The sequence below is a fragment of the Bicyclus anynana genome, chromosome 26, assembly GCF_947172395.1.
Source record: "Bicyclus anynana chromosome 26, ilBicAnyn1.1, whole genome shotgun sequence".
NCBI classification, from domain to species: domain Eukaryota; kingdom Metazoa; phylum Arthropoda; class Insecta; order Lepidoptera; family Nymphalidae; genus Bicyclus; species Bicyclus anynana.
Window position 1 is genome coordinate 7,608,635 of NC_069108.1, and position 27,776 is coordinate 7,636,410.

The window sequence follows — 27,776 nt, forward strand, 5'->3', positions numbered from 1 at the left end:
TGTAAATCCACGCATACCACTGCGCCACAGAGGCCGTCAAAAAGTTCTTATCATAGAATCCTTTACAATTTGAAGCATTGCTGGTAAACTCTTGTCTCCAGATCCTCCGCTCCAAGTTCGAGGAGCTCCGACACCGGGTGGAGAGCGGCGCGGAGCGGTTCAACCAGTGCGAAGAGTTGGCTAAGAAGCTTCTGGCATCTGAAAGTCCCTACATCGCTGACATCGAGAAGAGGCAGGAGGCTCTTGGGTAGGTTTCTTAAACTAAACCGGGTATGACGTGACGAGTTGCAGCGGCAGTGTTGGTTTCATTTTGTGGTAGAGGAAACACCTCGAGCAGGTCGCAGGACTTGTGACCTTGGGTGTAGGTTTAAGGGAGCCCTTTAGAATGCACTAACTCTCCCCTGCACGACATGTTCTCCATGTCATCCATCTAAATCAATTTATGATTAATAATAACAACACATTATTCCACAAAATCACTAACTTGGCTAGCAGCGTGACGGTGTTCATGCTGCCTAACAAAGAACTAAACTTAAAGTAAACGAATACCCTCTTATTTATATCATCACTGTTGCAACAACTCCGTACTAGTACTCAATATATAATGTATCATCTATGCTAGTACCGCCTTTTTATCCTAATTCGTACTAATATTATAAACGCGAAAGTTTGTGTGGATGTTTGGATGTTCGTTACTTTTTAACGCCTCTACTACTGAAGCGATTTGGCCAAAATTTGGAATGGAAATGGATTTTACTCTGGATTAACACATAGGCTACTTTTTATCCCGAAAAAATCCATGGTTTCTCGAGATTTGCGAAAAATGATGATTTTAATTATGTGAATGTTTGTTACTCTTTCACGCCTCGACTACTACTGAACCGAATTAGCTGAAATTTGGTATTGAGATATATTATAGCATGGATTAACACATAGGCTATTTTAATCCCGGAAAAATCCATGGTTCCCGAGGGATTTGTGAAAAACTAAATTCCACGCGGACGAAGTCGCGTCTTTATGTAATCTTGTGATCGCCTAGTGACCATAGCTTATTTTTGGGTCCTTATGACATAACCATATTTTTGGTTTCCACTAGATCTGACAATTACTCGTTTTCAATAACACATAATTCCAGTGAATCCTGGCAACGGCTGGTAGACCAGATCCAGTCCCGCGGCGCGCGGCTCCACGCCGCAGGCGAGATCCACCGCTTCCACCGCGACGCCGGCGACCTGCTGGCACGCGCTGCCGACCGCCGCGCGCAGCTCGCGCCGCCGCCGCCTCCCAGAGACCTGCGCGCAGCAACTGCGTTACTGAGGGACCATGACACTGCTGAGAACGACTTGGTGGCTATAGATGCTCAGATGCAGGTAACTACTTGTTCTAGACCTCTCTCGCGCATGGAAAGGGCTGCAATTGTGACTTTTCCACCTCGGGATCTTCGCGTTTTGGCTGCGTTACTGAGGAACCATGACACTGCTGAGAACGACTTGGTGGCTATAGATGCTCAGATGCAGGTAACTACTTGTTCTAGACCTCTCTCGCGCATGGAAAGGGCTGCAATTGTGACTTTTCCACCTCGGGATCTTCGCGTTTTGGCTGCGTTACTGAGGAACCATGACACTGCTGAGAACGACTTGGTGGCTATAGATGCTCAGATGCAGGTAACTACTTGTTCTAGACCTCTCTCGCGCATGGAAAGGGCTGCAATTGTGACTTTTCCACCTCGGGATCTTCGCGTTTTGGCTGCGTTACTGAGGAACCATGACACTGCTGAGAACGACTTGGTGGCTATAGATGCTCAGATGCAGGTAACTACTTGTTCTAGACCTCTCTCGCGCATGGAAAGGGCTGCAATTGTGACTTTTCCACCTCGGGATCTTCGCGTTTTGGCTGCGTTACTGAGGAACCATGACACTGCTGAGAACGACTTGGTGGCTATAGATGCTCAGATGCAGGTAACTACTTGTTCTAGACCTCTCTCGCGCATGGAAAGGGCTGCAATTGTGACTTTTCCACCTCGGGATCTTCGCGTTTTGGCTGCGTTACTGAGGAACCATGACACTGCTGAGAACGACTTGGTGGCTATAGATGCTCAGATGCAGGTAACTACTTGTTCTAGACCTCTCTCGCGCATGGAAAGGGCTGCAATTGTGACTTTTCCACCTCGGGATCTTCGCGTTTTGGCTGCGTTACTGAGGAACCATGACACTGCTGAGAACGACTTGGTGGCTATAGATGCTCAGATGCAGGTAACTACTTGTTCTAGACCTCTCTCGCGCATGGAAAGGGCTGCAATTGTGACTTTTCCACCTCGGGATCTTCGCGTTTTGGCTGCGTTACTGAGGAACCATGATACTGCTGAGAACGACTTGGTGGCTATCGATGCTCAGATGCAGGTAACTACTTGTTCTAGACCTCTCCGGCGCATGGACAGGGCTGCAATTGTGACTTTTCCACCTCGGGATCTTCCCGTTTCGGCCGCTTTACTGAGGGACCATAAGGGAGAATGACTTGGTGGCTATCGATGCTCAGATGCAGGTAACTACTTGTTCTAGACCTCTCTCGCGCATGGAAAGGGCTGCAATTGTGACTTTTCCACCTCGGGATCTTCGCGTTTTGGCTGCGTTACTGAGGAACCATGATACTGCTGAGAACGACTTGGTGGCTATCGATGCTCAGATGCAGGTAACTACTTGTTCTAGACCTCTCCCGCGCATGGACAGGGCTGCAATTGTGACTTTTCCACCTCGGGATCTTCCCGTTTCGGCCGCTTTACTGAGGGGCCATAAGGGAGAATGACTTGGTGGCTATCGATGCTCAGATGCAGGTAACTACTTGTTCTAGACCTCTCCCGCGCATGGAAAGGGCTGCAATTGTGACTTTTCCACCTCGGGATCTTCGCGTTTTGGCTGCGTTACTGAGGAACCATGATACTGCTGAGAACGACTTGGTGGCTATCGATGCTCAGATGCAGGTAACTACTTGTTCTAGACCTCTCTCGCGCGTAAACAGGGCTGCAATTCTGACTTTTCCACCTTGGGATCTTCGCGTTTCGGCCGTTTACTGAGGGACCACGATGCTAGAGAGAATGACTTGGTGGCCATTCAGGTAAATGGTCTATAGACAAAACACTGAATGAGCGCCCCCCCCTTCCCCTCCCTGCGATTACACTCGTTTTAAATCAATTATTTACCTGCAGATTACATGCAGGTAAATATTAGTTTCACACGTGATAACTCAACAGTGCTCAACAGTGAGCCGAATAAGGGTTGTTAATGTTATTATAATGCATGAAATATTTGTTTTGGCAAACCTACCTTTCCTCTATTTGTCAAAACGTTTATTGAGATTTATCTCCCACTTCTTCACTAAATAGGCTATATCCTTTAATCAATTATGATAATAAGAACAATCAATAAGCTAAAAAGAGTATTATTATTCTGTGAAACATCTAAACATCCAAAGTATGACATTGGTTAGGTGCTCCAAGAAGAGGGCGCCCGCCTCCAACGGCTCTGCCCTGGAGGCAACGAGCAGCAGATTGCGCTTCGGCAGCGCGCGCTCAGCGAAGCGTGGGCTGCGCTTCGAAGCGCTGCAGACGAGAGGCGGAGACTTCTGCACCAGCATCTCAAGCTGCACCAGTTCTTCACTGAGGTTAGTTCTATTCTGCACCAGTACTAGCAACCACGACCTACACACCAATAGAAAGCAAAAAAAAATCAACGTAGGCTATGTTTAATCGAATGAGAACTACGTGGATCAACCCTGGATAGTCTGCTAGTTTATAATAAGTAGAACTTTTATTGAACTTGAAATTTCAACTTTGAATCCCAAAGAAGCGTTTGATTTAATTATAGAATCCCTAGCTAATGAATTTTTATAAAAAAACAAAATTGAGGTGCCACCTTTCATTCCCAAAAGTAGCTTTTGGTTCACTTATAGAATATTTTGTTTATGAATGTTTATAATAAATAAAATTTTTATTGAACTTGAAACTGCAACTTTTTAAACAAAAATTTTTAATAAATTTAACTTATCTTTAAATCTCAAGTACCATGTGTCTGAATTTTAAATTTTTTTTCTACTAAATGTCATTTATTTGAACTTAAGATGCTAGTTTTCAATCCCAAATTGGCGTGAGATTCAATTCTAGAATCCTTTCCTTCTAAATGTTTTGCCAGGTCCGCGACGTGACGTCATGGTCAAAAGCTCTGCGGGGCGAGATGTCGTCAATCTTTTATTGAACTTACAACTTTGATTGCCAGAGTAGCATGTAATTCAATTTTAGAATCCTTTGCTACTGAATGCTGTTTATACTTTACCAGGTCCGCGACGTGACGTCCTGGTCAACAGCTCTGCGGGGTGAGATGTCGTCGGGTGGCAGCGCGCGCTCGGCGGCAGCGGCGCAGGCGCAGCGTGCTCACCACGACGCGCTGCGGGCGGAGATAGATGCGCGCGATGACAGCTTCCGCGCTGCACTGGCCGCTGGACAACAGCTTGTTGCGGACGGACATCCCAACTCACAGGTTAAACATATATTTATCTACCTCCCCGAAGCTGTTTTGCGGATCGCACGCGACCGCAACGCGGCGTGGTATCACTGGGTCTGAGGAACCCACTGAGGACTAGTCACCACGGACCTAAATAGGTCCCACCCAGCGCCTCAATCGTTGCAGGCGGCGTTGAAGTTTACAGAGAAGGTCCAAACGCTACGATCGCTTTTACTTCGTGACCCGTGCGGGTTATCGAAGAAGACCCAGATCGATGGACATAACTATTTCAAATTTTTTTTTTGATGTTATTATTGTCAGGATAAAGTTCTTATGACAGAAAAAAATAAATGTTGAAGGGGTAGGGGTAAGGTTAGGGGTATGGTAGGGGTAGTAGAAAGTTTACATCGAGTTTCACGCGGACGAAGTCGTTATAAATATATATAATGCTTTATAGGAGATCGAAGAGCGCTGCTCGGCACTGCTGGAGGAGCGCGCTCGGCTGCAGGGCGCCTGGGCGGCGCGCCAGGTGGCGCTGGACCAGCTCATCGACTGGCACTGCTTCCTGCGTGACGCCAAACAGCTGCACGACCTGTGCGCCGCGCAGGAGGCCGCTCTGAGTGAGTATCGTCAGCTGATGGATGTGGGAGATCCCTCTTGGCAGGACTTCCAAAAGCCAATGTCCTGGGTCATACAGTAGTCCAGTAACCAGGTGAAATATCCACATAGTAGGGGTTAACATTGAATTTGTAGTTCAAGGTCACTATTCCAGCAACTTGAGACTGCAACATCAATCGATGCTTTGAAATATGTGCCTCGCGCATTGCCTCTAGTTCACTGGCCTGTTTACTGGATGAAAAGCATTTCATATCAAATTAAATGTCAATAAAAATTAAGAGAAATGAATATTTTACAATAATTTAGAACTGTAAATAAATAAACTACCTACAGTTATTATATTAACTACATATAATAAAAATAAAAAAGGAATTATACTAAATTAAAAGTCAATAAATATATATTTTTTTGGCTAATATAATAAATTAAATATATCCAAGCAATCTATTAGCAATGTATTTCATTTAATACTAAAATCTTTTTATCCAGTAAACAGATGGTGAAGGTACGAGTATATGCGGGATTAGACCGTCGTTGTCTGTGTGACTTAGGTTATTCCTCATCCAGCAAATTGTCCAAACGTAGTAGTTATAACAGTTTTCTCCTCTTGCAGGTAGCGAGATCTCCCTCACCAGCAGCGTAGAGGAAGTTGAGCACCAGCTCAAGAAACACGAGGCGTTTGAAAAGCTGTTGGCTACTCAGGTAAATATGAGCTGACCTTAAAATCCAAATAGGTCATTTCTACATATAAGAAAGTCCACTGCAAAGTGCAACTGAAGTATGCTCAGTACAGTATGAAGTAGTCAATGCTGAGCTGGAACGATTTACAAGGTTGTGCCAAACATAGTGGTGTTCTGATGATTATACTACTATTAGTTATGACTTGCGTCTTGCCTACGTGGGTGTGGTACTAGGTACTACAATAATGTTAAGGTACTAAGTATGGCACAGTCTTTTAAATAAATATTTTTCTGTCTTTCTTTCATTTCGTGTAAATTTAAGGTTTACTTTGTGTTTGTATGTTTAATGATTTTCAAAATTTTTTTTATTCTCTTTTAAGGAGCTTAATCACTAAACTTTTTAAACTTAACTTAACCTATTTTCTTAACTAACTTAAACTATTTTCAGACTAATTAATATTTAACTATTTTATACAAAAATCTTGCGTTTTTGCTGGCAGGGTTTCCTAAAACAACATTTATCACAGCAAACTCTTTATTTAAATTGTACTTCGCTTGGATACATCCCACTAAGATATGGTAAACGTCCTCGGGAATACTGCAGTCTGGGCAGTTTGGTGAGGGTCCTTTATTAATCGTGTACGCAAATCTATTTAATGGAATATGTCCGAAGCGAAGTCTTAAGTTTCACATTTAAATGTGAAAAGTTCGAATAGAGAACCCCTAAACGTGATGGACTAAGGTCTAACCCCTCTCATTCTTAAAGGAGATTCGTGCTCAACAATGAGCCGAATATGGGTATTTAATTATGATGATAAATCAACTCCTAAGATACAGTAATTTTCTTTCTGTGGGTGATGGAGTTTCACAAGTTTATTTGCTTCAATTCATGTAATACGTTTTCAGGACGAGAAACTGACCACGCTGAACAGCCACGGCGACAAGCTGCTGCAGCAGAACCACGTGGAGAGCCAGAGGATCGCTGACGAGTTGCTGCATATAAACGAGAGGAGGAAGAAGGTACGACTACTTACTAATCATAGACCATTCTCACGATTTTAAACTTATTTCGTGATTGTTCATTATGAATATTATTTATTTAATCGCGTACATGCCACGATAAAACGACGAGACTTTTACGAAAAATTTAATAGCAAAAACTATGTCGTGAGTGTCGTTTGCCTCGAACAGACAAAAACACGAGGTTGTTGAAAAAAGAAGACGGTAGATCGATTCTTCCCCTAACAGCTGATGTCAACTTCGCATCTCGCAACTTCTATCCAACAAGTCCATCTTGCAACACGATCCATGCAACTGAGTCGAAATAACGACATTAAAAATCTCGTCGTTTTATCGTTTTATCGTGGTGGTATGTACCCGTTACCTAGTATACCTAACTAGCGCGCTTAATCGCCCTTTTTTTACGTCGGTAATTATCTACAAAAAACATCCTAAAGAAACCATAAATGAAGAGAAACTGGCAACATTTAAAGGAAAAAAAGTAGGATCGTATCCGGTCCGGGCAGCTCTAACTTTTCAGTTGTATGCATTTTAAGAAATTAAATCACGTGTCTCGAACGGTGAAGGAAAAACGTCGTGAGATTATCTGCATACGAGAAAATTTTCTTAATTCTCTGCGTGTGTGAAGTCTGCCAATCCGCATTGGGTCAGGGTGGTGGACTATTAGCCTAACGCCTTTATTTTCCTAGTCTATATATATAAAAATGAATTGCTGTTCGTTAGTCTCGCTAAAACTCGAAAACGGCTGAACGGATCTTATCTTGGTCTTGAAATGTTCGTGGAGGTATAGGGAAGGTTTTAAAAAGAAGGTAGGTTTTTTAAAAGTAAGAAAAGGAAGGAAGGTTTTTTAAAGGTAAGAAAAATTAGTATAATTGCCGGGAAAACCATAAAAACAACCCTTTTTTATTTCCCATACAAACGTTTAAGAGTCAAGCGGTAGGGGTAGGGTAGGGGTAGGGCAGGGGTAGGGCAGGGGTAGGGTAGGGGTAGGGTAGGGGTAGAGGTATAGAAGGATAGAGTAGCGATAGAGAATAAGTGCACTTATATCAAAACGAAGCTTGACCGGGTCCGCTAGTATATTATAAAACTGTAGTAGACAATTATTTGATTATGAATCACTGCTAAAACTCACGTGATATAAGGTTGGAGTATGCCCGAGTAGTGTCGAACTCATACGGGGCCCTTAGTCATGTTAACGTTGTATCTGTGTAGCTGTACGAGGCGGCAGCGCGTCGTCGCCAGGCGTTGATACGGGCGCGCGCGCGTGCGCAGTTCGCGCGCGACGCGGCCGAGGCGAGGGGCTGGATCGCTGACAAGCTGGCGCAGCTGCCGGCGCACCATGGTGAGGCATCTGTTGATGGCTCAGACTAAATACATAAGGACTAGTATCGCACCCAAATTCACGAACAAAATTTTCTGCTATTTTCTAAGGAAAACGAGCTTAGATTTCATACATATCTTATACTAAACTAGCAGTTTTTGTTCGTTTTTTACACCATTTAAGTACACAAAATAGTATTTTTACGGAGGTTTTTAACCGACGGACACGATTTTAAACTATGAAACATCGATTCTATAGAGACAGTGTTTATAATCGCATAAGATCGTTGATCATACTTCGACAGAAAAATAATGACTTGCGAGGCAGGTCTATATCTAATTAGTCTGAGGTTGATGGTCAACAGTTAATAGGGTAGTTGACTCATATCAAATTTAAAATAAACAATTGCAGGAAATAGTAGGCTGAGACGAATATGACGTCACTCGATCTCGTGTTGGCTAATGCCGGCGCTAGGTTAGAGAGGGGTTGGCGGGAACGACTTACGATGTAAGGCGCTCGTCGTACGGTCGGTTTCAGTGTGCTCGTGGCATTCAAGCCGTCCATATTTCTTGTTGTGTAATTCTTTATGGGTTACTTGGGATAGGCGGGGAGAGTGACTTGAGTGGAAAACGGGGTGTTTGTTACAGTCAAAGTCTTTAACCCTACACACAACGTTAACAAGTGCGTGACTTCACTCAAGGTCATTCTTTGCCATTCTAGGGTCTTATTTTGGTTACAGTTTGATTTTTTAATAAAGTTGTCCTGACAAATATTGTGAATTATAACTGTTGTTTTTCTTATTTTTTAAATTTCACGTATGAAGCTTTTGCTAAAGCAATATTAATTTTGCGTAGTAAATGGAATAAGGGTTCGAAATATGTCGCTATCAATATGTCGATATTATCACGTATTTCTTTAAAATTTTCCAAATTTCATAAACGCTGTCGTCCTTTTTGTGACGTCACTAACACACTTGATGTACTAAACGTCAAACTAATTGTCATAATATTTTTGTCAACTGCTCCGTTTGGTATAGGATTTGTTAAAGTGGAGGAAATCCGCAGACCAACCAAAGTAACTGACAATGGGCAGGCCACGTAGTTCGAAGAGCAGATGGACGTTGGGGTCCCAAAGTGCTGGAATGGCGACCCCGCACCCGAAAGTGCAGTGTTGGTCGACCCCCTACTAGGTGGACCGAGGTTATCAAGCGGGTTGCAGGGAGCCGCTGGATGCTGGAGGCTCGAGACCGATGTGTTTGGAAGTCCATGCAAGACATGTCCAGCAGTGGACGTCCATCGGTTGTTAACTCAGACCAATTATTGCATAGGACCTGCCTCGCTAGACGTTACTTTTCTGTCAAAGTATATGATCAACGATCTAATGCGATTATAAAAATTGTCTCTATAGTATCGATGTTAAATAGTTGTAATTGTGTTCGTCGGTTAAAGAGCTCCGTAAAAATACCTTTTTGTGTAATTGAATTGTGTAAAAAACGGGCAAAAACTTCTAGGTTAGTATAAGATATATACAAAATCTAAGTTCGTTTTCCTCACAAAATGACAGACAATTTTGTTCGTGAGTATGAGTGCGATACAGGTCCTTCTATAATTGGTCTGAGGTTGTTAATGATGATAAGGTATACTTCAAAAAAGATATTAAAACATTAGCAATAATATATTCCAGGTGAAGTGACCAATCTAGAAGACAAAATCAAGAAGCTGCAAAAGCACCAGGCATTCACAGCTGAGCTGGCGGCGAACAGAGCTCGTCTCCAGGAGGTGCAGACCCTGGCGCAGCAGCTGACTCCGGACCCTGAGGTGGAGAAACAGTTGGATGAACTGCATAAGGACTGGCAGAGGTTGGAGGCGGCTACTGAACAACGAGGTAGGGTTCTTGACTTCTAGTAATAATTTAGGTTTTAATAGGTCTGGGTTTGAATCCCAGTTGGGGTAATATTGACGGCCTCCGTGGCGCAGTGGTATGCGCGGTGGATTTACAAAACGGAGGTCCTGGGTTCGATCCCCTGCTGGGCAGATTGAGATTTTCTTAATTGGTCCAGGTCTGGCTGGTGGGAGGCTTCGGCCGTGGCTAGTTACCACCCTACCGGCAAAGACGTACCGCCAAGGGATTTAGCGTTCCGGTACGATGCCGTGTAGAAACAGAAAGGGGTGTGGATTTTCATCCTCCTCCTAACAAGTTAGCCCGCTTCCATCTTAGACTGCATCACTTACCATCAGGTGAGATTGTAGTCAAGGGCTAACTTGTAAAGAATAAAAAAAAAAATATTTAGGATTTTATATTTTTTAAATTGACGACATCTTTTTGGTAGACATTTCCAATTCCCAATTTAAGATTTTATATTTTTCTAAATTGACTATTTTTCTTAATAGACATAGACCATTGATAGTTGCCACCCTAAGGCAAAGGTGTACTGCCAAGTTATATTGATTTATGATGCCATATAAAAACAGTCAAGATAGGGGTAGATTGTATTAATAAACGGGACGGGGATCGAACCACCATCCCTCATCACCGAAGTGTGGTGGTTTGATCCCCGCCCCGTTGGTCTATTGTCGTACCCACTCCTAATACAGTGTAACTAGTTGGAAGAGAATGGTAATATTGATCATATTTAAAACATATGGCAAATATTCTTAAAAAAAATCTATAATTTGAGTAAATGTGTAAAATTTTAACTAATGATATCTCAAACTTGAATTAATGATATTTAAAAATTGAGATAATGGTGTATTTAAATTGAATTCAATAATTTTAATTAATGATGTCTCTATTTAAATTAATTATGCCCAAAATTTTAAACAATGATGACTGATTGAACTAATGATGTCTTAAATTTGAATTCATGATGTTTATATTTTAATTAAATGTCTCTAACTAAAAAATTGATGTCTAAAATTTAAATTTATGATGTCTATAATTTGAATGAATGAAGAGGAAGTCTGAAAGTGGCGCCAGTGACAGAAAAAATTGAGAAGTAGTAGAAGGTTAGCTTGGTATGGACACTTAAAGCGTAGGGAGAAAAGTCATATTACTAGAAAAATGTTGAATGTGCAAGTGGAAGGACGTAAGAGGAGAGGAAGGCCAAAGAAGAGATGGTTGGATTGTGTGAAAGAGAGCATGTGTGTAGAAGGAGTGGATGATGAGTTGACGAGTAATAGAGACGAATGGAAAAGAGTGACCCTGCATAGGTGGGATAAGGGGATAAGGGAAAGGAGATGATGAAGATAATTAAATACATTAAATTGAACAGGTCGTGGTCTAGAAGAAGCCCAGGATATCCTTGAGTTCAACCAACATCTGGACAAAATAGAAGCATGGATACGAGACAAGGAAATGATGGTAAGAATCTAAAATCCTTTGTTATTTCTTGGGGAACCTACCTTGTGTGACGCGATAGCCCACTATATAACCTCAGCCTTTGATTCGGACGGCATATGTTCAAATCCAGTCCAGTTGTGTGCATTTTAAGAAATTAAATATCACTAGTCTCGAACGGTTAAGGAAAACATCGTGAGGAAACCTGCATACCAGAAAAGTTAAAAGTGTGTATGGTAAGTCCTTTATTTTTAGAGTTACAGTTTTAAAAATTTGTTCATAAATCATTTAAAAAATACGAAATATAATTTGATTCAAGAATTTTTAAAATTCAACTCGTAAAGTGATGAAATAGGGGAAATAATGATCATGAAGTATTAGCAATCACATTCTATCTCTTTCTCACTTATATTAACGCTATCGTTCTCTCGCTCAGGTGCAAGCGAACGAGACGGGCCGCGACTACGAGCATTGCACAGCATTGCTGCGTAAACTCGACGATTTGGACAGCGACATGAAGGTGGACGACAAACACGTGCGAACCATACAGGGACTCGCGCACAAGCTGTTGCAACAGGTTAGTAGATAGTGTCCAGGTAGCATGGCTCCGTGATAACCCAGCCTCCAATCCTTTTTTTTTATTCTTTACAAGTTAGCCCTTGATTACAATCTCACCTGATGGTAAGTGATGCAATGTAAGATGGTATCGAGCTAACTTATTAGGAGGAGGATGAAATCCCCCTTTCTGTTTCTACACGACGTCGTACCAGAACACTAAATCGCTTGGCGGTACGTCTTTGTCGGTAGGGTGGTAACTAGCCAAAAATTCCAGAAAATCCGGAAATTCCAGAGTGTGTGGGCTAATTTATTCATTTATTTGATGAGAATACACACAGTATACTTATGCATTCAACCATTTCTGGCGTAAAACAATTTATAAAGACACGAGTAATGAAAAAAAAGTCAATAGCAATTAAATTAAACAAAAATTAATTGTAATGTTTGTTTTCGAATCCGGTCTATCCATTCGTTGTTGTTTTCTCCACTTATTAAATTTTTCGTAGGTAAGTACCTATTTAAGTAACCTACCTACGATACCTACGAAAAATTTAATAAGTGATGAAAACAACAAATGGATTCACTTACGAAAGGAGTTTTTTAAACCATTATCTCCCACGTTTACCTCATACATTCATTATTCATCTTCAAAGTAGTCGGAAATTATGTTACCGGGTAAAAGCATCTCCCTTAATACCCAAAATTGTAGACTTTGTACATTTAATTTTCAATTAAAATATATCATTGAATATTGTATTAAACTATTTTATTTTCTCGCAATCGTAGTGAAAAGCAGAGTGTAACACGTGGGGCTAAACCCATTATAAACTCGGTTTCTATTTAGGCGGCCCTCGCCTTACGTCTCGGGCCCTAAAAATACCTCGTATATAATGGGTCTTTTTAGCCCCTTGTATAACAATCTACTATTTTTACTCCTCGGAGACGATATGCAGAAATAAGTAACTTAACTAACTAAGTTCCACTTCAGGGTCCCACCCAGCAGGCGGAGGCGGTGGCGGCGCGCCGGGACGCCTTCCTCAGCAAGTGGCGCGCGCTCAGCGGAGCCCTGCAGGCCTACCGCGGGAGACTCACGGCGGCGCTCCAGCTGCACTCTTTCAACAGGTTTGTTTTATAACAATACTTTTCTTCTTCTCTTACAACGCAACGCGCATATTACGCTCCATTTTTCTAGATAGGGCTTGCTTTGCAAGGAATCCGTGAATTGAATTCTGGTACTCGTATTCTGGAAACTAACACAGCAGCAGTTTTATGGAACGCATCTGCTTATAGTTCTTTTACAGATCAAATAACCCAGAAGAAAATATATAGAATTTTTAACTTCAGTAAGCGTATGCCCATTAATATAAACGACTAGTGGACGCCGCGTGGTTTCACCTGCATGGTTCCCGTTCCCGTAGAAATACGGAGATAAAATGCCTATAGCCTTCCTTGATAAATGGGCTATCTAACACTGAAAGATTTTTCAAATCGGATTATTAGTTCCTGAGATTAGCGCGTTCAATCAAACAAACAAACTTCAGCTTTATAATATTAGTATAGATTTTTTGTTTTAGAAACTTCCACCGTCAAAGATGTACGGCTAAACGATTTACCGTTTCGATACGATGTAGCGTACAAACCGAAAGGGGTGTGGTATTTTTCATCCTCCTCCAAACATGTTATCTTGTTTCTATCTTTGATTTTTTTGACGACCTCCGTGGCGCAGTGGTATGCGCGGTGGATTTACAAAACGGAGGTCCTGGGTTCGATCCCCGGCTGGGCAGACTGAGATTTTCTTAATTTGTCCAGGTCTGGCTGGTGGGAGGCTTCGGCCGTGGCTAGTTACCATCCTACCGGCAAAGACGTACCGCCAAGCGATTTAGCGTTCCGGTACGATGTCGTATATAAACCGAAAGGGGTGTGGATTTTCATCCTCCTCCTAACAAGTCAGCACGCTTCAATCTAAGACTACATCATCACTTACCATCAGGTGAGATTGTAGTCAAGGGCTAACTTGTAAACAATTAATAAATAAAGATTGCATCATCACTTACCATCAGGCGAGGTTATAGTTAAGAGCTAACTAGTAAAGAATATAAATAAATACCGATGTAATTGGGCAGGGACGTGGCGGAGACGGCGGAGCGCGTGGCGCAGAAGGCGGCGCAGTTCGCGCGCGCGGAGTGCGGGCGCGACCTGAGCGCGGCGCACGAGCTGCGGCGCCGGCACGAGGCGCGCGCGGCCGAGGCCTCCGCCATCGCCGACCGCATCCGCGCGCTCGGCGCGGACGGCGCCGAGCTGGCCAAGAGGTGACTCACCATACTGAAGGAAAATAAACAAAAAATACTTGAGACATTATATAATGATTTATTTTTTTTGCTATCATCCGCGAAAAGTCGACGAACCCATGCGACAACGTCACCCAGGTCCGACAAAATACTCTCTACGTACGTTTCAGCCCGAAACCGGAGCATCCTCAGGAGATGTTGACTCTACAACGTGCAATTGCAATGTATTGAAATTACACGTTGTAGAGTATTTTGTCGGACCTGGGTGACGTCGCATGGGTTCGTCGACTTTTCGCGGATGATAGCAAAATAAATAAATCATTATATAATCATGATGAACTTCCGCAAAGTAACGCCTGCTTCTATCCAATACTTGAGAGATGTCAAGGGCACCCGGAACGATGTTGTTATTATTTTTTATTATTTATTATGTACAAAAAACCTGTATACACTCAATAAAGGTAATCGTCGCGACACCACACTGTTCAATGCGAAATAGAAAGACGAAATGAAAACAACTGGCTTGCTTTCTATGAGAGAGAGAGAAACACACGCACGCCGCACGGCTTACTACTATTGCAAAAAGTGTTGTTACGTCTTTTGGTCTTAATTTTTTCCGTCTAGTTCCCTTTTCGCAGCGATAAGGAACTTCGTTCCAAAAACAAAATGCCCTTTGAGCCCCCGACAAAACTGCATCTGTTTTCTGATTGTATAAGAACCATTAGGCCCTTTAATGGGACCTCAGTGGCGTCACCGAGGGGTTTGGGCGAGCGCAGAAGCTTGACCTGATGGGGTCGGAAGGCAGAAGCGAGGGTGAGGCGGAACGACTCTCTAAGGACGTCGACTCTTAGACTCGCTCAGCTTAGATGACCATTCGGGAAGGGTGTTTTGGCTTGAGTGTATCAGTTCGGGCCTCCTAGATCGTGAGTTAAAAGTCCACGACCGGGTGACTTTAGATATTGGGGAAATCGACTTCACCGGCGAAGACGCTGTGCAGCTTGTGTTTGTGTTGTCTGGGAAAAGTCGTCGTCAGGATCGTAAAGGACATTTTTTGGGCGTCTAGATCTACAATTGGGGGTATAAGATAGTAAGAGAGAAAAATGCGTTTATTTCGAAATTATGCTACACATCACATTATCTCCAGTACACCAGGTCATCCAGGACAATACCCTGCGATGTGTGGCATAACCCAGAAAATGACTTCAACTCAGCATAATGCTACGTGACCATTAAAATTAGGACATGTAGCGCTGTGTAGTTGCAAGCCTCAACCATTAGTTGGTTGGCGTGAGTGGCTCTCTAAAAATGAGTTGTTGAGAGCTTTTTCATATATTTTGCTAATTTGCGGCTATATAGTTAGTCTGTACGCCGTAGAAGTAGGTGCGAGAGGATTACCAGCAAAATCGCTTTATAACTTGCTTAAAGACCTTGGCCTCTCTAGAAGTGCAGCTAGTTCTATATTAGAACGAGTACCCAAAGCTGCTCTAATAGGATCTTACCAAATTTGGCGGCAGGGAGAACAACACGAGCAGAGAACGGGGAACGTTGATCGATCGACAAGGAATTCTTTATCCCTACATCCTGTAGTCACAAGTTCAGGACTCGGAGTTTTTCTCTCTACCACGCGATGGACAATCCATGGTTTGCTAAGATATTCGTCTTATCTAATCTCCCCAGATACGCAGGATCAAACTTGTCCTTATAGAAATGTTAATGTCCCCAGTCACCCCGACCATGCTGGTCAGATCAAGGCTCGGCTGGCGGAGCTGGACGAGGCGTGGGCGCAGCTGCAGCAGCTGTCCGCGCAGAGGACCGCCGTCTTGGACGAGGCCATCGCCGAGCACAAGTTCGACGAGAACCTCAAGGTATCTCTCGTCTTGGTCTTGGCCTTGGGCAGGCCTTGAAAAAACCTCGTCGTTTGCTGTAAATAACTTGAAAAGTGTACGATTTTCTCTGGAGAAATTTGAATTTTTCCAACAAAAGATCTGTTGATTAACTGATGATGTTGTCAATTGCTTGAATTCGTCGGTTGTTCCTATTAAAAAGTGGATGCACAATCAGCGATCAAAAAACGTCCCCACTCAATGAGTGCCAAACACAACTTCTTGGCCCTCAATACAAGTAGTCACATTTGCAAATTCAACCTCAAACTCAAGAGTTAAGGTTGAAATTTCTGATTTTATTGATTATTTTACTATATTTAAAGGGTCTTTCTTTAGGTATAATTTTCTTTACCAATAATTCTAAAACGGTCAAAGCAAGATTGGCCAGTTTTTAAGTGAAATTTTCTACATGATTGTGCGTCCTTTTATTATATTATAAGAGGTCAATAAATGATACCCTATTACCAAGTAATTGTGTCTCCAGGAGTTGGAGCTGTGGGTGTCGGAGACGGTGAAGCGAATGGAAGGCGCCGAGCCGGAGAGCGTGGCTGACGCTGAGGCGCAATTGGAACAGCATCATGAAAGGAAGGTAAGAATAACCGAAAGGAGTGTGGATTTTCATCCTCCTCCTAACAAGTTAGCCCGCTTCTATCTTAGATTGCACCATCACTTACCTGGTGATATTGTAGTCAAGGGCTAACTTAAAAGAATAAAAAAAGTAAGGGTTTACTTGTGGTTTACAAGTTAACATTGTGAGGATACCTGCATACTTGAGAATTTTCTTAATTCTCTGGGTGTGTTAAGTCTGCCAATCCGCATAGGACCAGCGTGCTGGACTATCATTCTTAGAGGAGATTTGTGCTCAAGTGTGAATGACGATGATGATACAAGTTAGTGTCTTGATAATGGTGTCGCTTAAGCCCTATTGAACAAGAAGAACTCTTCTGTAAGAAGGGAGACCTTAGCATGTAATGTACCGATTAAAAAGGCCAATCATGCTGACAAGAGCGTGAAGCTCACTAGTTTTAGCTCTACGGTGATAATATAAAGCAAATTAACTAAATGATTGCTGCTGCAAATGCTATGCATTTGGATATAATTTTTAATATCTAAGAGTTGCCCCTTTCTGGCGACGGCTTTAAAGACTAACTGTAGCCTGCAACAGACCTTTAGTATTTAAAAATGTATATTGTGTGCTGAGGTTCTGAATTATACACATGATGTCTCTGCGATTAATCAGCTCTTTGGTTCAAGTTCCAAATTAAGCGAATATGTTCAATAAGTCAAAATATATCTAATTATCAAAATGTTACAGGCTGAAATCGACGGGCGTCAAAAAGCCATCGCATCACTGCAGAAGGAAGCAGGCGCACAAGACCCGGAGAAGATGAAACGAGTGGAGAAACTGTCTCAAACCCTCGACCAGGACTGGCTTCAGAGGAAGCAGTATCTCACACAGGTACACTGGCATTTTTTGATTTACTTTCAGTGTCCCGTTGTCTGTCTGTCGATCTATAATCAATCAATCTTGGAAGTTAAGTTTGATCCACTTCGCGGTTGCCGATTGAGTTGAAATTTTGAATGCATATTTACTGATCAGATGAATGAAGGTGGCCATGGCAACTCCGTAACTAAACTATGCAACTCCATTGAGTTTGGGCCCATTTAATTCGTCTTGACAAGTACTTTGATACTAGATGGTAACCAGAGTCTGATGATGGAGCTGGAAGGTGGCCATAGAACCTCCGTAATTAAACGATGCAATCCCATCGAGTTTGGGCTCATTTAATTCGTCTTGACGAGTACTTTCATACTAGATGGTAACGATAGTCTGATGATGAAGGCTTAGCCATTTTTGTACCTGTTCGTCGTTCTATCGGAAATATTTTCATACTTCATTCTTTTTAGACTCCATTTTGTGCAGATTTTAAACATTTCTTTGCACTGGCTGGATTTTAATCTAAGTTTACTTGAAATAATCGACTCTGTGTCCCTTCCAGGCCCACGAGCTGCAGTTGTTCAAGGAGCAGGCTCGACAGGTGGAAGACTGGCTCGCTGCTAAAGAAGCTTTCCTCAACAACGACGACCTCGGCGAAAACTTAGACGGTGAGCTTACTTATTATTAACACATGGTTTCACCTGCGTTGATCCTGTTCTCAAGGGAATTCGGGGACCAACATAGTCTATGACACTCACAAATAATGTGGGTTTCTATTGGAAAAAGAATTCTTAAAATCGGTTTATTGGATCCAGAGATTACCACCCTACAACACCACAAATTTTACGCCTTTATAATATTCCTTAACCCTACATCCAGTAGTCACATGTCCTGGATTTTGCTTGGTGTTTTTCTCTCTACCACGCGATGGACCCGGCACCTGCACGGTGAATCCATGGAATGCTAAGATATTCGTCTCATAAATTGTATAAAATTTTGTTTCCAGCCGTGGAAACCTTAATAAGGAAGCACGCAGAGTTCACCAAACTGCTGGAATCTCAATTAGGAAGAGTGGTAGAGCTAGAAAAGTTCGCACAGAGCGTGGTGGCGGGCGGGCACTACCACGCGCCCTACATACAGCGTCGGTTGAGCGCCGTCAGCAAACGTGCGGACTCTTTGAAGGTAAGTGATCACTTCACCAAACCGCTGCAGTCTCAACTCGGAGGAGTGGTAGAGCTAGAGCATTTAGCACACAGCATTGGGAATCCTCGTTTAATTTTAAGTTTTCGTCTAATTAATAATGTTACCGTCCATTTCGAAGTGAAAATAAAACTCAGATTTTGCTAGCGTAAATATCTTTATTTCGACACCAATTATATTAGTATTTTAGTCTTACTTCTATAAACATTTTAAACAGCATTAATATTGGACCTAAATGAGATAGACTACGATTGTTCTTATCTATACATAGCAACAGGTGAATCGACAGAGACGGCATACTTCGAACTCCGTCTATAAATATGTTCTCGCTCTAACCGAGCTCAGTATTAATGCGAAAGGCAACGACATTGGCAGTCAGCGTTCCTAATATGATGCGTCGGCGGCGGCGCAGTGAGGCTCCCGACGGCGCGGCGCGTGCATGTCTGATAGCCGCTACAATAGCATTGCCTGTCGTTTATAAAGTGCTTGTAAACTAAGTCTAATTGAAATAAATGAATTTTGAGTTTTGACTTTTTGAAATGTCGATAATGATCGACCTAAGTTCGCCGACTCTCATTGGAACGTGGTAGGTCAAAGCTTCATATCCCCTCTCCTTTAAGCAAGAATACGAGTGGTGCTAACATGCGATCGACGAGATAATCTCGTGAAATATAAACAAATAGGCGGTGCGACCAGAAATACAGCTATCTCTTTCATTGCGTTGGTACGAAAGAGATGGGTTGAGACAGTGGATTTTCATCCTCCTCCTAAGTTAGCCCATTTTTTTTATTCTTTACAAGTTAGTCCTTAACTACAATCTCACCTGATGATAAGTAATGATGCAGTCTAAGATGGAAGCGGGCTAACTTGTTAAGAGGAGGATGAAAATCCACACCCCTTTCGGTTTCTACACGGCATCGTACCGGAACGCTAAATCGCTTGGCGGTACGTCTTTGCCGGTAGGGTGGTAACTAGCCATTAGGTGGTAATTGTATCATTACTTACCATAAGGTGAGATTGTAGTCAATGGCTGACTTGTAAAGAATTAAAAAAAAATGTCATAAGTTGTTCGATTGCGGGTGGTATTAACATTAATTATTTATGTTTATGTGGAGGGGAGCTACCCAATGTTTGTATAAATTGATGGGTATTTGATGACACGCGCTCAGTTGTTTGTTAGGCAGCGTCCGTGGACACCGTCACGCTGCCAGGCGCGTTAGTAATTGAACTTCCACTTGCAGGAGAGCTGCCGCGTGCGCGGGCTGCGGCTGGAGCAGTCTAAGCAGCTGCACCAGTTCGTGCGCGACCTGACGCACGAGCGCGAGTGGATCGAGCTTAAGATGCAGATCGCCACCGACACCAACTACAGGTGGGTATCCTGCAACTTCTTTTTTTATATATAAACAAACTAGACTACTGAGAGACGTGATAGCCCAGTGGATATAACCTCTGCCTCCAATTCCGGAGGGTGTGGGTTCGAATCCGGTCCGGGGCATGCACCTCCAAATTTTCAGTTGTGTGCATTTTAAGAAATTAAATTAAATTTAAGAAGGAAAACATCGTGAGGAAACCTACACGCCAGAGAATTTCCCAATTCTCTGCGTGTGTGAAGTCTGCCAACGCATTGGGGAGCATGGTGGACTATTGGCCTAACCCCTCTCATTCTGAGAGGAGACTCGTGTTCAACAGTGAGAAGAAATTGTTAATGATGATATTTGTAACCCACAGAGAGCTGTCCAACCTACAAAGCAAGATCCAGAAGCACGCGGCCTTCGAGTCTGAGTTGGCAGCGAACAAGAAGCGGATAGACGACGTCGCTGCTACGGGAGAGGATCTCATTGGTTAGTGGAACTGCTTTAGCTTATAGGATGGATCCTGTCTCTTTTTTTTTATTTTTTAAAAAAGTATTATAACAATTTTTATTTTTTTATATATGATATAAAAAAACGCTTAAATATTTATGGTCTGGTTGGTGGGAGGCTTTCGGCCGTAGCTAGTTACCACCCTACCGACAAAGACGTACCGCCAAGCGATTTAGCGTAAAGGGTGTGGATTTTCATCCTCCTCCTAACAAGTTAGCTCGCTTCCATCTTAGATTGCATCATCACATCAGGCGAGATTGTAGTCGAGGGCTAACTTGTCTATAATATAAAAATGAATCGTAAAATGCGTTGGTAAGCGCATATCTCAACAACGCTGGGACCATTTTGGCCAATTATTCTTTTAAAATGTTAGTTGAAGTTCTAGGATGGTTTCTACGGCGAGATAAATTCGAATAATTGCCGGCAAAACCATAAAAATAGCCCTTTTCTTTTTCCCATACAAATGTTTTCTAACCAAAACGTAGTCCATTTGGGCTTTATTTTTATTGTTTAAAGTTCATATTAATAATAATTAGAAGACGGGGTAGGGGTAGAGTAGAGTAGGGGTAGGGTAGGGTAGGGGTAGTTGAAAGTTTACATCGAGTTTCACGCGGACGAAGTCGCGGGCGTCCGCTAGTAAAGAATGAAGTCTCAGGCATCTAGTTTGTTATAAAGAAACATAAATATTACGATGTTCAGAAACTTCATATCCATAACTTCATTCCTATTTCCTTTTACAGAAGCACAACACTACGCGTCACAAGAAATTGCACGACATGTAGAAGATTTGGAAAACCTGTGGAGGGATCTTATGGTATGTATACTTTTATGATAGTACATTATGATATGCAGCTCGAGCCGAAGGCGAGAGCTATAGAAAGGAAGCAGAGGCTGTAATTATCAAAGCGCACGTCATACGACGTTTTATAACACATTTGCGAGGAAACACACTTTGAACACACTTTCTGAAATGAATTTGCATCTTTGACAGTTTTCCATATGATGACATTTTGACACGCTTGTCATTTTTGCACAGATAACGAAGTGCGCAGACCAGCGTTTATTTTTTTAGACAAATGCACCAAAAACAGCCAGTATTACTAATATTTATTGTCAAAATTATTAAAATGAAATAATTAAATGTTTTTTTATTATACGCTAATTTTAATTATAAAAATATTGAGCACTTTTCTGACATAAAAACTCTTTGCTAAGATTTTAGAAAGTACCGTTCGTTTTTAGGCGGACGATAAAGGTTTTATATTACATTACGGCACATGTAGATACATTACTATATTGTAATGGGTGAAATAAGTGATTACGAGCAAATGTGCTATAAACTAATATTATAATGAGGAAAGATTTGTATGTCTGTATTATTGTATGTAACGAATAAACTTAAAAACCTCACCAATATAAGGGTAATTATCAGAAAGTTACATCATCATTTATCATTTACACAATAAGGTATACTATGTGTGCTTGCAGTACCATCCAAACCAGAACCAACTCATGACTAAGGGTATGGGTTCAAAATTAGACATACTCCGACGTTATATTGCGTGAGTTTTAGCCATGTTGCATAATAAATTATTATCGGTACAGTCAGCGGCGAAACTGCGCCGCGACCGTCTCCAGGAGGCCTACCAGGCGCGAGTGTACCTCCGCGGCCTGGACGACTTTACCGCCTGGCTCGACGAGGTGGAGTCCCAACTGCTGAGCGAAGACCACGGTAATGTATTTAAATATTCATATAAATTGGTACAGTCAGTGACAAAACTTATGATGGTATCACCAGGCATGTTCACTGTCTAGCTAAATGCCTGTTGACGCATGTCCCGCATGACAAATTCACTATCCAAAGCCCTGATGACGCGTGTCTCACGAGGGATATTTATTATATAATCCTTGATGACGCGTGTCTCACCAAGCAAGTCCTCTATCTAAATCCCTGATGAAGCGTGTCTCACCAAGCAAGTCCTCTATCTAAATCCCTGATGAAGCGTGTCTCACCAAGCACGTTGACTATATAAACCCCTGATGACGCTTCTCTCACTAAGCATATTCACTATATAAATCCCTGATGACGCGTGTCTTGCCAAGCAAATTCACTATATAAACCTCTGATGACGCTAAACACGTTCACTATCTAAATCCCTGATGACGCATGTCTCACCAGGCAAGGACCTGTCGTCGGTGCAAGCGCTGCTGAAGCGGCACGCGCGGCTGGAGGCGGCGGTGGCGGCCAAGGCCGACGCGGCGACGCAACTGGCCGACACGGCGCAACAGCTGGCCGACAACAAGCACTTCATGGCGGAGGAGATACTGGACAAAGCTGACCAGGCTGTCAAACGGTGAGCATTTACTGGGTTGACAGTTAAAACGATGGCTGTTGAGTATATACTCTTACTACTGAGGGCCTAGTGGCAGTTGGTTACTGTGACGATCGCGTTAACGTAAACGCGAATTTCTAGAGCATTTACTGGGTTGACAGTTCTTTAAAACGATGGCTGTTGAGTTTAATCCTACCACTGAGGGCCTAGTGGCAGTTTGTTACTGTGACGATCGCGTTAACGTAAACGCGAATTTCTAGAGCATTTACTGGGTTGACAGTTCTTTAAAACGATGGCTGTTGAGTTTAATCCTACTACTGAGGGCTTAGTGGCAGTTTAATACTGTGACGATCGCGTTAACGTAAACGCGAATTTCTAGAGCATTTACTGGGTTGACAGTTCTTTAAAACGATGGCTGTTGAATATACTCCTACTACTGGGCCTAGTGGCAGTTTAATACTGTGACGATTGCGTTAACGTAAACGTGAATTTATAGAGCATTTACTGGGTTAACAGTTCTTTAAAACGATGGCTGTTGAATATACTCCTACTACTGAGCCTAGTGGCAGTTTAATACTGTGACGATCGCGTTAACGTGAACGCGAATTAATAAGAAATTGAAACAGCGCCATCTAGTGGCACTACTGCACAACTGTTTCAATCTTCAGTCTAAATATATAAAACTCAAAGGTGACTGACTGACATAGTGATCTATAAACGCACAGTCCAAACCACTGGACGGATTGGGTTGAAATTTGCTATGCAGGTAGATGTTATGACGTAGGCATCCGCTGAGAAAGGATTTTGATCTATTCTACCCCCAAAGGGATAAAATAGGGGTTGAAAGTTTGTGTGGAAAATCCTTCATTTTTAGAGTTACAGTTTTAAAAATTTATTCATCATAAACAAATAAGAAATATAACGTCAAGAATTTTTAAAATTCTACCCCAAAATTGGTTGAAATAAATAGGGGTTGAGTTTACATTGACTTCCACGCGGTTCGTTAGTTGTTTATAATTTTTTTAAGTTTCATGACTTGATTTTGATTTGGAACTCATTTGACTAACCCCTCCTTTATCGTCAGGTACCGCCAGCTGCAAGAGCCAATGCAGATCAGGCGCGACAACTTGGAGGATGCTGCACTCCTGCACCGCTGGGAGAGAGATGCTGACGAGGAACTGAGCTGGTGAGGGTGTCTTCTTACCCAACTATAGCAAGCTGATGGGAGGCTTCGGCTGTGGCTACCACTCTACCGGCAAAAAACGTACCGTCAAGCGATTTAGCGTTCCGGTACGATGTCGTGTAGTAACCGAAAAGGGTGTAGATTTTCATCCTCCTTCAAGTTAGCTCGCTTTCATCTTAGATTGCATCATCACTTACCATCAGGTGATATTGTAGTCAAGGGTTAACTTGTAGAGAATAAAACAAACAACAATCGCAGATAGTATAGTAGCTACAAGGTAGCACGCTAAGGCGTGCACTTCAATACAAAATAACGTTTTTTAGTGGTAACTTCATAAGGGAGGGTTTCGTAACGTAACGCGTTACGACGCTGCTCTGTCTGGATTCCATTTCTCTAACGTACGCGGCAGCAGGTTTAACTTATCACTTCTGTCGAGCATCCCGAGACGCACACATTTCTTTTTTTCAACATGGTCATGAAATTAAAATGGTATATTTTAATTTGATACCCATATTGTAGTATTCGAAAATTTATTTTTCACCTTGCGTCTAGCAGTTGTCGTGTTGGTTATCTATAACTTCGCCTATCTTGGGGACTTGGGGATAACAAAATAGGGATGTATTTTTATTTACTAGTCTTAATATATATAAATCTCGTGTCACGATGTTTGTCCTCGATGGACTCCTAAACCACTTAACCGATTATAATAAAATTCGCACACCATGTGCAGTTCGGTCCAACTTGAGAGATAGGATAGTTTAAATCTCAAATTATAGTCGCAATTTTAATTTATTGCTAATTATTTGTCTCTATATATATAAAAGAAAGTCGTGTTAGTTACTCCACTTATAACTCAAGAGCGGCTGAACCGATTTAGCTGAAAATTGGCAGGAAGGTAGTTTAGAGCCAGGAGAAGGACATAGGATAGTTTTTTTTTGTAGGGGTAGGGTAGCTGTAGGGGTAGGGTAGGGGTAGGGTAGCTGTAGGGTAGGGGTAGGGTGGGGTAGGGTAGGTTCATGGTATAGGAATAGGGTAGGAGTAGGGTAGCGGTAGGGTAGTTGTAGGGTAGGGCAGGGATAGAGTAGAGGTAGGGTAGGGGTAGGGGTAGGAGTAGGTTAGTGTAAGGTAGGGATATAGAAGTGCAAATAAATAAATTAATAAGTCAAAGCGAAGCTTGAGCGGGTCCGCTAGTAAATAATATAGTATAAGTCATTAAGTTAATGTTGTATGCAGGCTCAAGGAGCGCGAAGCGACCGTGTGCTCGGACGAGGCGGGTGCTTCGCTGCCCGAAGCGCAGGCGCTGCTCAAGAAGCACCTCGCGCTCGAAGCGGAAATCATCGCCAGGTAACTCACCAGTATTATATAGCTAGCTCACCAATATATAGCTTTGAATATAATGGTAAGATGTAAGTCTCAGAATGGCGTGATGCTAATTTAGCTCATATCAATGCAACCAAAACGAAGGCGTGTCTACTAACAGCAAAACGGAATCATTTTCCATTCTCATCTACTTTTAGAAATGTATCCGTTGATCGATCACATCGATCTTCTGAATGTCGATATTTCGACCAACAACTTTGGGCGGTCCTTAAAAAAGAAAGGCCAAGACTGCTGACAAAAAGCTTGATATACTTGTGGCTGGTGGGAGGCTACGGCCGTGGCTAGTTACCACCCTACCGGCAAAGACGTACCGCCAAGCGATTTAGCGTTCCGGTACGATGCCGTGTAGAAACCGAAAGGGGTGTGGATTTTCATCCTCCTCCTAACAAGTTAGCCCGCTTCCATCTTAGACTGCATCATCACTTACCATCAGGTGAGATTGTAGTCAAAGGCTAACTTGTAAAGAATAAAATAAATAAATAAAAATCAGGCCCAAGTACAGTCGAGCATGGAGTACTGCTGCCACCTTTTTGACAGCTCAGCAAAATACGAGATGACTGCTTTGGATACTGTAGATTGCCAAGCCCTCCTGGCTTTACTACTTTTTTATTACTTCTGGTGAAATCTCACAGCCATTATCCTGAGTGAAATTAATAACAAAAGGTGTGATTTAATTGAAAATGTGTATTGTTTGTTTCAGAGAGTCGACAATAAACGCTGTATGCACGCGCGCGGCTGCGCTCAGCAGACGCGGGCACTTTGCTAGCGGTGAGCTAGAGGCACGCTCCCGGGACCTGCGCCTCGCGCTGCGCACGCTGCTCGAGCGCGCCGCCGCCCGCACCTCGGCGCTGAGGGAGCGCTGCGAGCTGCTGCAGGTACAACAGTTGAATCCCAAAGTAGCTAAGGATTCTACGTTAGACGACGCGGACACTTCGCCAGCGGTGAGCTAGCACGCTCCCGGGACCTGCGCCTCGCGCTGCGCACGCTGCTTGAGCGCGCCGCCGCCCGCACCGCGGCGCGCAGGTACAATAGTTGAATCATAAAGTAGCGAAGGATTCTATGATAGACGACGCGGGCACTTCGCCAGCGGTGAGCTAGAGGCACGCTCCCGGGACCTGCGCCTCGCGCTGCGCACGCTGTTAGAGAAGCATATATAACTAACATGGTTAAATATTTGAATCCTAAAGTAGCGAAGGATTCTATCTCAGCTGACCTGTATTTCACCAGCAATGGGCATGATAACGGGACCTCCGGGGGGCTCGAGCGTGTGTTTCTTCAGCTATAACCACAGTCAAAATGCAAAATAGCAAAGGATTCTATCATTAACGACTTGGACACTTCGCTCGTTCGTCTGCTTGAAATTCTTGCAACAGCCTAACTGGACATCCTCTAACCATTGGTACGCCCATGATATCAATCAGATATATAGACCAAATAGTTACCAAAATTTGACACTTACCAAAGTTCGACAATTTTTTATATTGTCGATAGGAAAAAGGCCCTGTACACACTCTACAATTATACAAAAATATTGCTAATAATATTATAAATCTACCGGGCTACGTATGTCCCACTGGCGTTCAAGGATTCAAGGAAGGAGGAAAGATCGATTATAATCGATCGATCCTTGATTGAACTTGATTTACCGGGACCAGTGCATCCCATGGGCGTTTCAGTGACTAGTATTACTTTCAATATGTATCGTCTAAATCTTTGAGTATTACAATCATTCATGTTCCTTACTAAAAACTTGTATATAACGTGCTGAATATCTTCAACAGTTGTTAAACGAGATCTGGGAGGCGGAAGCATGGCTCGCGGAGCGACGCGTGGCTCTAACAGGCGCGGAGGCTGGTCGCGACGAGGAGTCTGTGCTGGCGCTCATGCGGCGGCTGGAAGCGCTGCAGCGGGAGCTGACAGCCTTCCTGCCCACCCTAACCAAGCTGGACAAGGCTCTGCAGGTACCCTGACATATTTAGGCGCTGGGAGTGATCTTGGATTGTAAACTTCAGTGGGGTGCTCATATAGAAAAACTGCCCGCTAAATCGACTCCAGCCTTTCGAATTATAGCGAGACAAACCAACAGCAATGGGGACGATGAGTAGATTTGAATATATTGATTTTTATTATGAGAAATTCTGGTAAATAAGATCAATATTAACTAATTCATACATAAAAACAAA

General features: G+C 42.8%; 2 protein-coding genes across 2 annotated transcripts in view; one reads left to right on the top strand and one right to left on the bottom strand.

The window, feature by feature from the left end:
• LOC112055983 (trichohyalin) overlaps nt 1–27,776 on the bottom strand; it is a 489,894-nt gene that overhangs the window by 161,224 nt on the left and 300,894 nt on the right. The gene's annotated exons all lie outside the window — the stretch shown is intronic.
• The window catches only part of LOC112045821 (spectrin beta chain, non-erythrocytic 5), a 132,761-nt gene that overhangs the window by 51,251 nt on the left and 53,734 nt on the right, over nt 1–27,776 (top strand). Inside the window, exons 39-63 of the mRNA XM_052889811.1 lie at nt 102–247; nt 1,136–1,370; nt 3,484–3,657; nt 4,329–4,529; nt 4,951–5,113; nt 5,725–5,813; nt 6,698–6,811; nt 8,024–8,153; nt 9,816–10,016; nt 11,404–11,492; nt 11,905–12,045; nt 13,015–13,148; nt 14,150–14,335; nt 16,038–16,179; nt 16,682–16,786; nt 17,513–17,656; nt 18,198–18,303; nt 18,642–18,817; nt 20,077–20,204; nt 20,564–20,676; nt 21,438–21,511; nt 22,303–22,429; nt 22,877–23,051; nt 24,115–24,216; nt 25,447–25,557. Of these exons, the coding sequence (XP_052745771.1) occupies nt 102–247; nt 1,136–1,370; nt 3,484–3,657; nt 4,329–4,529; nt 4,951–5,113; nt 5,725–5,813; nt 6,698–6,811; nt 8,024–8,153; nt 9,816–10,016; nt 11,404–11,492; nt 11,905–12,045; nt 13,015–13,148; nt 14,150–14,335; nt 16,038–16,179; nt 16,682–16,786; nt 17,513–17,656; nt 18,198–18,303; nt 18,642–18,817; nt 20,077–20,204; nt 20,564–20,676; nt 21,438–21,511; nt 22,303–22,429; nt 22,877–23,051; nt 24,115–24,216; nt 25,447–25,557 (3,506 nt within the window). The remainder of the gene's footprint in view (nt 1–101; nt 248–1,135; nt 1,371–3,483; nt 3,658–4,328; nt 4,530–4,950; nt 5,114–5,724; nt 5,814–6,697; nt 6,812–8,023; nt 8,154–9,815; nt 10,017–11,403; nt 11,493–11,904; nt 12,046–13,014; nt 13,149–14,149; nt 14,336–16,037; nt 16,180–16,681; nt 16,787–17,512; nt 17,657–18,197; nt 18,304–18,641; nt 18,818–20,076; nt 20,205–20,563; nt 20,677–21,437; nt 21,512–22,302; nt 22,430–22,876; nt 23,052–24,114; nt 24,217–25,446; nt 25,558–27,776) is intronic.